The sequence below is a fragment of the Melopsittacus undulatus genome, chromosome 6 (genome assembly GCF_012275295.1).
Source record: "Melopsittacus undulatus isolate bMelUnd1 chromosome 6, bMelUnd1.mat.Z, whole genome shotgun sequence".
Classification (NCBI taxonomy): domain Eukaryota; kingdom Metazoa; phylum Chordata; class Aves; order Psittaciformes; family Psittaculidae; genus Melopsittacus; species Melopsittacus undulatus.
The window spans coordinates 18,727,938-18,738,371 of record NC_047532.1 but is presented as its reverse complement, the minus strand read 5'-3'; the positions used below and the strand labels follow the sequence as shown (position 1 = coordinate 18,738,371).

Below are 10,434 nucleotides of genomic sequence, written 5' to 3'. Positions count from 1 at the left end.
GTAGCCAGTGAAGTGCTTTATCTCAGTCAGGGTGAGACCTCCTCCAAACCTTTGTGGTTCTATCTCTGTCGGGATTCTATCAGTAGAGAAAGGCTAACACTGGTGTGGGACTGTGCCTATTGAAACAAAGTCATGCTGGGTTTTTTTTCCCCTTAAAAATATTGTCCAGGGTCAGATTTTGTATTTTACCATTTTGTTCCAATTTGGATGAAACCTGGTGAGTGGGATGATGAGATTTCCCCTGAAACAGGGATGCTGAATCCATGGCCAACCCTGATTCACCAATTTACTTGAAAGCTGCTGGCCCCTGCTCCAAGCTTGGACTTGATGTTCCAAGGGAAGGAAAAGCTACATGACATGAATTGCTGGAACTATGGAGAATATTCCTCCATCCTCCTTATGTCTCCCTGGTTTGCATCCCTGGGGTCCTGCTCCTTCTCAGGCACCTTTCCACCCACCCAGACCCGCTCATGGTGGGAACTGGTGTGAGAAGCGGCAGCCCTGGCTGCATTTCCATGCTCAGCTGCTTCATTAATGGCAGATGTGTCTCCCATGCATCAACCCCATTTCTTGGAGCAGGATGGAGGGGACAGGCCACCATGTCTCTTGTGGTTTCTATCAGGAACAAGGCACGATGCAGCCCACCTGAACTGCCCCACCATGTATTTATGAATGTCTGTGATACTTCAAGCTACAACTGGTGGTTATGCTGCTCATGCTGCCCAGCAACACGGTGCCTATTAAACTGTTAGACTACAATCGGTCTATTTTAAGAGCTGAAATCAAGAAGTGGAGCAGCTTGGGTGCTGCAGCAAGCCCCCAGCCTTCAAACCATCCCTGATGCCTTATATTGAGGCATTTTGGCTGACAGAGGATGGGCTTTTGGAGATAGGTTGGGATATTTTTCTCCCATGGGGAAGATCTCCTCATGAATCTCCACTGCAACCATCTCCTTCCTGCCCTGGGGGGAACAGGAAGCCCATGGGAGCATCGCAGGGATTGTCTGTCTATCCATCCCACACCCCTGCCGTGTGGTGCCATGCCCAGGACTGCTAGGACATCGCCTGCCTCCGGGAAGGGTCCTGTGTGTGATGGGGGAACCCAGGGGACTTGCAGGAAGCTCAGTGGCATGGCTGAGGATGGAAAAATCCCGGGGATCTGCCCTTTCTCTGCTCAGACATCCGAGCTGGGAGGTGTTTTTCTTTCCATCCAGTCAGCACAGCTGCCTGGAAATTTCCGACGCGGGCTCCCAGCTGTAATGTTTTCATAACGAAACGAAGTGTCTGGCAAAGCCCTGGAAAACGATTGTGCAGTCAGTGACTGACATCTTTCCTGTAACCCCACCTCAGCAGCCGTCAGTGAGAACAAATAAACTAAGGAATAATAGAGCCAGTCCCCTTGCAGCATCCCAATTTCTCATCCATCTTTCCTCTTTACTCTCCTCCCATTTAGGTACCCAGGGGTGCTGATGTGGTGGACATCAACCCGCAGTGCCCATGGCTCATATCCATTGGGAGCCATACGGCTCCTGCTGCCTCCGTGTGCTGTATCTAGGGTGGCTACATCTCTCCAGCACTGAGCACCACCCCTGCAGGCAGAGAGGACCTGACCATGGGGTGCTTTAACATAGGGGATCCTCCTTTTTCAACATAAAGATCACTGCCTGAGCAAGCTCTCAGAGCCCACTTGGATGCCCTCCACTCCCCAGCACCATGACCAGGGGCTTTCCAGACCTTTTTGATGCTTCGGGCCTGCAGGTCACTGATGGGGGGAACGCTGACTCAGCAGCCAAAAAGGCTTACCTGGCACAATGAGGAAGTGCTGGCACAGCAGTTGGTTGTAAATGGTCGACTCAGCTGGTTGGAAGAACGTTGCTCAGCAGTCTGTAAAACCCTCCACTCATTGGGTTGCAAAAGCACTGAGCCATTTGCAGCCCCAGCCAGCCAAGCCGTGCATAGACAAGGCCTCCCCTGCCCTGACTGCCCAAGGATGCTGTTACAGCATCCCATCCCACTCCCAAGGTTGAGGGCTGAAGCGCCCCAGGTTTGCCCTTGCCAGTCCTCACGCTTGGCCAAGCCCCAGCCCTTTGGCTGGCCACCCTCAGGCTGCCCTATGCAACTTGAGCTTCTCTTTAGGAGCTCCCAAGACCTCAAATGGAAAATGCAGAACATGCACATGGAGATGTGCGTGTGGGGTAAATGCCCTCCCCGAGCTCCCATGGCTGTGGGAGCTGTGTGGTCACAGCCTGGGACAGTAAATCCCAGAGCTCAGCTGTACATCACTGCAGCACTGGGAGCATGCTATGACACTCCTGCTAACACCTCCCGTTGAAACTGAGGAGGATCAGCACCACCACCCACAAACTCATTGACTTTTCAGTGGCCCCAGTGCCTGGTGCTCCCGGTATTGGGAAGCCAAACTGTGATTTCCCACACTCCTGCAAAATCAAGGATCTAAACCAGATGAGCTGGGTCCTTCAGAAGGCTGCTCCAGCCCCCCCACCCCTTCCCAGCACCAGGAGCAGCATCACTAAACATGGCTTTCCCTGGTGGCAGGGGAGGCAACGAGGCATGCAAGACTGCTGCTGATGGCTCCTGCTCTCTCTAAAAATGCTGTAAAAGGAGCAGAGGAAAGGCTCCATTAAGGAGCTCACATGTGCTATATGTAGCTCTCCCTTGCCTTGCCCCAAGAGGTTTTTGGGGCCTGGCTGCTTCAGCTACTGCTTAACAGCAAGTTGGACCTCTACAAGCCTCTTTAAAGCACTTCTTAAAGAAGGTGCTCATGGCCTCACAGCCAGGAGACACAACCACAGCTAACACCACGAGAGCCCAACCACGCTGCAGTTCTGGATTTATTAGAAACAGCCGTCAGTACATCCTTCAAAAACATTACATGTCAATGTGCTTTATTGCAACATTTTATTGCATTTTTTTTTGATCTAGAGCAAGTAGGCCCAGGATGCGTAGTGTCTGGGATTTAAAAGCCCAACCATCTAGTAAAAGAAAGTACAGCAAAATTGTAACACACCTGGTGACAAGTACAGTGTTGCATTACTGAGCTAGGAACTACAGGATGACTTGTCTGAAAACACTAACATACAATTGGTTTCCTTATGAAGCAGTTTGATTCTTTTCTTTAAAAGTTAAACTACATGAATTCCTTTTTTTTATTTTTTCTTTTTTTTTTCCTTTTTTTTTTCCTGACTACACCATAAACGACAGAAGAACAGGTTTTACACAAATAACAAACAAGAGTACCAAAGTTACATGCTGGAATTCATCTGGAAAACAAAACAATTCGATAGCTTCTAGAGAAGCAGGTTCTTAACAGATGCAGTTTCCCTTAAAGAAAATAGAAGTCAAAGAAAAGCAGAAACATTAATGCAAAGGTTATACAAAGGAGTGTGCTGTTATTTCAGCCCTCGATACAAGATCAAACACCCACTCATGCTTTACACTGAACCACACCTTATACAAAGAGTCCACTCACAAAGGGACACGTACCAACACCACCCATTGCACATCAGCTCTGGACAGGGAGGGTCTGGGGGCTACTGAAACGTGCAAATGCTCCCTGTGCTGTGCAGGAGAGCAAGAGGGTTTCTTTTGTTAAACCTTTGCTTGGACCAAAGCTGTGTGCTTTGTCCCAGCAAGTAACAACCCAATTCAATTGGGTTTACAAACAAAGTAGGACACCCCCACCCAAGGAAATCCAGAGTTCAGCATTTCAGAAGCACATATGCAAGATGAACACAATAAACTCCTTTTCATTTGACAAAAACAAACCCAATTCTGCCTCGACACATGGCAGAATGTGCTAACAGTGAATTTTGTTTTAGTTTTAAGGGGCAGTGCCACTTACAGCTAATGCATATAAATGTGTACGTGAATATATTTTACATATATCTATATACATACAGTACATATACACACGCGCACACACACACACACACAGATGATGCAGACCATTACAATCCCGTGGTGCAATAAACAGCCAGATATACAAAATTAACAGGTTTCATCAAACATATCTTTGCTGGATGTAGAAGTCACTCACAAAAACAAAACAGACCAAAACTCCAAACAGCCGACCAAACATGAACCCCCACCATAGCCAACACAGACCCAGAGGCAGCTTGTGGCTGGCCCCAGCATCCTACAACTCCCCTGAAGCAATGAAACTGATTTCATTCTGGGGGGCTGGCATTCACCCTTGGAGCCTTTTTTTGTCTTTGGATGCAATCATCGTTCCAAACAATCCTAAGCCTCTTGGCTAAAACCACTTGGAAAGCGCATGGATACAGCGCTGCTGAGTACAGCGTTGGCCAACGCTGATCTCGCAGGAGCAATCCCAAGGGAAGGTGGCGGAGGGGGGCATCGAATTAAAGCTGCTTTCTCTAATACATGTTGATCAAAGAGGTGGGTTTTTCAATCACAAAGGGCCCGCTCTCACTTCTTTTTTTTTGCCTCTGAAGCTCATATGATACTTTTTAAAGGCAAATTTTAGAACAAATGCCGAGTCTCGTCTTCAAATACATTAAGTCCATGCCAATAGCGATTTAAAAAAAATGCAAATTCTGCATGAATTCTATGGAGCTCGCCCCAAAGACCAGCGCTTCAAGCACTGTCATGATGTGAACAGTTCACAAGCTAAAGCTCCCTATCTGCCCCTGGGAACAAACAGGAAGGAATTGAAAAGATTTCAAGAGAGATTTTTTCTTTTTCTTTTTTCCCCCTTGCCATTTGGTGGAAAATATTTCTGCCCACAGAATGCACGATTCACAAAAATGTTGGACAAACTTCATCTAACCCCATCCAAAGCTACTCCTCACGCAGCACGTAAGTAGCCGCGCTGCGTCATGAACATGCCCGTGTTTATCTAGGCTACTAACTCGGTTCCCTTCTCCTGGCTGCACACATTGTGCCAAGGGAAATGAGGGGGTCAGCAATGCAAGTTCCATTCTGATACAGAAAGAGGAGTAACTCTTAAGGACTTCTACTAATTTCTTAACCATCTCCTTGCACGCACATTTAGGAGCATACAACTGATTATTCCAAAGGGAAGGGTCTGCTTTGGCATCTCCTCTTTCTTTTGTGGTTCAAGGCAGAGGTCCTACTTCAGGGTCTGTCTGCTGCTTCATCAAACTACAACCAGAGGGATGCTTTAGGATGCTGACCCTTCCTCTTCATTAAAGCTGAATTTGAGCAAGCCTAATCCCCCTCCTCTCACAGCATCTTTGTTCTTCAGGAATGTTATTTTGATTTTGCTGTTCCAAAAGCAGAGGTTGCAAATCAACATTAAGGAAACTACGCTTAAGAAAACCTGATTTTAAATACGGTCTAAACAAAACAACCCCCAACCCATCATAGTGCTTTGTAAAACTGCATTTTGAACCTGTCTCTTACCCCTCCTGATTCACCAGCAGTACCTGTTTCATGTCTGCACAATGCAGCAAGCATACAAGACTCACTAACATTTCAGATTTTTATTCCCTGTTAGTGTAACAAAAGTAAAAAATAAAACAGACATTCAAAAACAGAAGCAAGATTGTTCAAGTACCAAAGAAGGGGCTTTTCCAAACTTACAAGGTGTGACACTCCTATAGCAATTCTGCTGTTCTAAACAGCCGCAGCCTTCAATTATGGACATAGTGCCAACCTAAGCCTGCAGAAAGGCCAGGACCTGGGACAACCAAGACCCTCCTCCCCCTGTCCTCCCCAAAACAGCACTAAGTGTCAACATCAATTTCCACAGTCCCTATTTCAGTTGCCTGGCTCTGTGAAGGACAAACTGATTTTTTGCCCTGCTGTGACTAGAATTCAGATATTATGAAATACATGTTCTTTTGCTGGGAATGGCTTTTGGTTGTGGAAGTCTTGCTTACACTAGTGTCAGTGAGAAAAGAATCAGGCCCATCACATTAAATGGAAAACTTCTTGACCATCTGCCACATCAAGAGAGATGGGTGTGGAAAGAGCATTTTATTTTTGGCATAAGACAGAGGGGTGTGCTGGATATAACTCTAGATTGCAGCTACCAATGGTGCAAAGCAGAGACCCAGTCTGCTGCTGCTGACAACTAAAGAAACCCCAAAATACAACCCCCGAATCTAGAGCACTCCATTATCGGAAGGCAGACAACCATATATTACTGCTTCACATAGCAGTGAAGTGTCTGCTGGGATATCCCTCTGTTTCTAGGTTGCTTCTTCCCATGCTAAGATTACTTGTAACCAAGAAGGAAACTAGTGGGAAAAGATTTGTAACTTACTGACTTCAGAAACATGGCACTGGTGGCTGATGCAATGGGGCCAATGGCAACTGTGGAAGTAGACCTGATTTCCATCCATACAGATACAAAATACTGAATCACCCCTGATCCCTGCAAATATACTTCAAACAGATTAGAAGAAACTGTGCATATTCGAGTTTCAACACCCCCCACCCCCATTTAACACTGTGCAAAAAGTTACTTAATTCTACATATATATTTAATACAACATGGGTCAATGGGATCAGTACTCCTCTAACTGCAGTCTGGTAACAGACAGCTGCTACAACAGTGAGACTATTTCCCCTTTCCTCCTGATATTTTGACTCTTAAAATGAAAACCTTCTCACATCTTACTGTTTTAAAAGAACTTGAGTTCTTGTGTGTTGTCTTTATATCCACATTTCCTGTATTTGTTTTAGGTTTAGCAGCTGCTTCTCCTAGTAGGGCCTAATCCTGCAGCTCACAAACCTATTTCTGATTTCTCAGTCATGCAAGTGTAGAGCAGCTCCTGGAAGCCATGGGGTTTCTCCCAGCTCTAACACTACTGAACAAACAGAAGTAGGCTGAGCACAATGAGTGCGACAGGACCAAGCCCCTACCCCATGGATCACACCAGCTACACGTGTTAGTTGTTTTTACATTTCCACTTGCTCTGCAAGTGCAAAAAGGTTGCAGAAAGAATCTGTGCAATAGCACGAGAGTCAAAGGGGAGCCATTGGAGCAGCTGGGACTTCAGATGCCTAAAACCAAATACAGAGAGATAGAGTGGCAAAACACAGCCTCAGGGAGACTGCTGAGGGTAATAGAGCCAAATAGGAGGAATGTGGGCTTAGTCGGCCCATAGCCCCGATCTGAAGGCTTGGGCAAAGCAGAATTTCAAAGAATGCTTCAAGATGGCTTATTGGCTCTGAGTGCATCATTCACAGCAAATACATCACCTGTGATCAGCAGAGAGATCTTGGAGAGTGAGGGGCCAAGAATCCCAACTCACTAACACCACTCTGAAACAAAGCTACCTTCATGGACGCCAATGGAATTACACTGTATTTACCTTGGCAGAGATGGGGCCGGAGCCTGGCCCAAGACCTCACAGGATCAGTTAGATTCCACAATGGGGGAACTTCAAACAGCTCCGCTCTGCTATCCTGCCGCTGTCAGTGCTGCGAGGGTGTGCCAGGATTTATGAGCCTGAAAGCAGACCTGCGTTTGTTTAGAACAAAACCAAACCCTACCTAAAAATGGGTCAGATGTGAAACTTCAGCCAGGTTGTCTCTGTCACAAAAGCAAGGATAGAAATAAGTGCCCCATCAGCCTCAAATGTTCACACTGCAAATAAGGAGAGCCCAAACAGATCACAAGGGCAGAGAAAACAGAAACTCCTCTTGTACAGGTTTTTCCACAGGCATGAGGCACCTGGCTATCATTTGTGCCTTTGAACTGATTTTCCTCATCAGGCATTTGGACTCAGCCCAGCACCAAGGGAACACGAGATGCATAAGGGGTGTGAGAATGACAGCTTTACAGCTACCGGATTAGAACTGCAAATTATCCAAGAGGTAGGGCAAGTTTCTTTAAAAAGAAAAATTTCCATGTCCATATACCACTGAGGAATCCAGTCAGGATTTTCACTAAGAGCAAAGACTGTGTCTCAATTTTCCTTTTCTTGGGAAAGCGGTAGAGAAGGGCACACAAACAGACATGGGTCACTTGGACAAAGCAGCTTGAATGAATTTTCTTCTTCTCGCATAAAGTTTTGGTTAAGTTTTGTAGTGTTTCATGTAATTAGAAAAGTGGCATCTACAGAATTCTTTGCCTGAAGATTGCAAATCTGGCTGATTAGAAAGTGCCTGGGATGAGTCAGGGTTATTAGTGCAAAAAAACATCTCACAGGCATACCAGGCAACCAGACTACCCTTCCTGCAGTGGCTGCCAGTGCTCCAGCCTTGTCACTTCCCTGCTTGCAAAGTCATGGCATTCAGAGAAATAATACTTCTAGTGTAAACATAAAGCATCAACAAGCCTAGCACTGCTGCCCAGGCACTACAGAAAAGAAACCCCACCACAATTTGGACAGGAAATCAGTCTCAGGGTCAGAAATAGGTCTACAGCATTCTCAGACCTGCATGACTGTCTGCTTCCTGTCCTGCACAATGGGTGCATTGCAAAGGAACTGCTTCCAGCAATAGGAACAAAAGTAATCTTCAAGGTTGCACACAGAACAATTACTTTGCCAGTTGTGCTTTGATGCCAAGTGGTTCAGTTTGCCAAACTTAGCTCTTTTTTATTTTAGAGGCTTTAAGGAATGGAAATAAGCTGCTTTGTATACTTTCAAGTGAGGGGATTTATTGAATGGTTGCGGTACTTGATGAAGCCCAGGACTACTCCCTCTAGTATCTGACAGCAGCCCTTGTCAAAGGATGGCACCAGGCATCCAGTAACTGAGGAGTACAGCTCTCTTCCTGTGCTTTGCATCATGTCCAATAACTACAAGGGAATTTAGATTATACCAGTGTAAAATCTTGCTTGGCTGCAGTGGTGGGAGAGTTCAGAACCTAGCTTTCAAACAATAAATTAGAAGAGATCTATAATTAGCATGTTCACTTCTGTGTAGCTGGAAATGACTACACATCGTGAAAGAATTTGGAGCAATAAGCCATCCAGAAGCATTCGATTGCACCTACCTCTTTATACCAAAATCAAGTGTTACAAGAGTCTGTCATTGTTCAGCAAGAGAACTGCAACAGGTGAGTGCAAGCTTCATTCTGGTTTACATTCTGAAGCACAGTATCATTAAAAACTGAAAACAGAATCCCAAGCTGAGGAATGGGAGCAAAAGGGGCTGAAGAAAGGGGAGAGTAAGCAATTACATCAGATCAGACAAATCTAGTGTTTCAAAGCCACACAATGTTTAGCTTTTCCTTTTATTTGTTTCAAGTTTTGGTGTAGAGAGTATGTGCAGATGCTAATGCAACCTTCCCTGTAAGTGCTCGATCTAGCAACGAACAAAGTTTTGGTGTGTTCAGTTTGGTTATAAACATTTCCTTTAAGTGAAGACCTGTAGTGCCATCAAAACCAAAACTTTGTTACTGTTGGCAAAAAAAAATAAAGCAACTTTTCTTTACAAGCATTTTTCTGCTTAAATTAAAAGCCTGAAGCTTTTCCATAATTCCTTTGGTCTTCTCTCACCAAATTCCATGCTACCTCAAGACAAGCCCTCTTTCGGAAGTTCGGCTGAATCGCACTGAAGCTGCTAAAATTAACAGAGAAGAATTGCTGTGGTAAAGTTTCCCCCTAGTTTCTTGGGAGTTTAAGACTGAAAGACATTACTGATGCCTCCAACAGAGGCTTCAAATTGTCTCTACAAGAACAAGAGAAAACAAAATCCGATCAGAAGTTCCACTGAAGGTTCCACTGAAGGTGCCTGGCAAAAAATTATCTCCATAAAACGATGTTTTGCTTCCAGTATTTTTGTATGCATTGTGTTGAGTTTATTCCCCTCATAAGGAAACAAAAGTATCAGTGTAAAAGCACAGCTGAGCTTTTAAGGTAGCACCAGGACACCTACACCCAAGTTGTCATCTTGTTGCTGCTAGGCCTCTTTTTGATTCACATTCACAGAATCACTTCTTGTGCAAAACAAGCAGTCTAAGGAGAAAGAATGCCCTCCAAGTTCTAATAAAAATTGTAGAAAAGAATCCAAGATAGCCAACACTTTCCTCCTCCCCAAAATTTACCTGCAGAGAGAGGGGGGCATCTGTGCGTAGACAGGATAGGCAAGCCTAACATTTAGGGAATCATTGTGTTGGACAAGGGATGTCTGCTGGTAATGAAGAACCAAATCCTTAAGTGTGCTGTACAGGTTATACGGTTCTGCAAACCCATAACCTCTTGGAGTGCTGTAGATCACACAGTGTTTCACTTCTCCATCAGCTCTGCAAGGAAAAGAAACAGGAGAGTTTAACATCAAAGGACAAACCCAAAGTGACAGTCTATTAACAATTAACTAACACAGAAACCCTGCTAGTCACTAAATTACATAATGGAGGATCCAGTAGATGCAAGTAGAGGAGATTAATATAGTCTGTGAAGAAACAGTGCTTCAGGGCATGCGATTAAACACTCTTGCATAATAATCCACATAAGAGGCCTCTTCTACCCCAG

General features: G+C 45.2%; 1 protein-coding gene across 5 annotated transcripts in view; it reads right to left on the bottom strand.

Annotated features, from left to right (window-relative positions):
* Positions 1–2,833: 2,833 nt before the first annotated feature.
* Positions 2,834–10,434, bottom strand: part of PIK3R3 (phosphoinositide-3-kinase regulatory subunit 3) — a 78,643-nt gene continuing 71,042 nt past the window's right edge. For 2 of the 5 annotated variants that reach the window (XM_013129533.3, XM_013129534.3), the window contains exon 15: positions 9,100–10,205. In XM_013129533.3, coding sequence (XP_012984987.2) covers positions 10,004–10,205 — 202 coding nt within the window. In that variant the 3' untranslated portion in view covers positions 9,100–10,003. Of the gene's footprint in view, positions 7,474–9,099; positions 10,206–10,434 lie in introns of those variants that run through there. The other 3 variants (XM_031050709.2, XM_031050710.2, XM_005151096.4) reach the window with 3 other exon arrangements.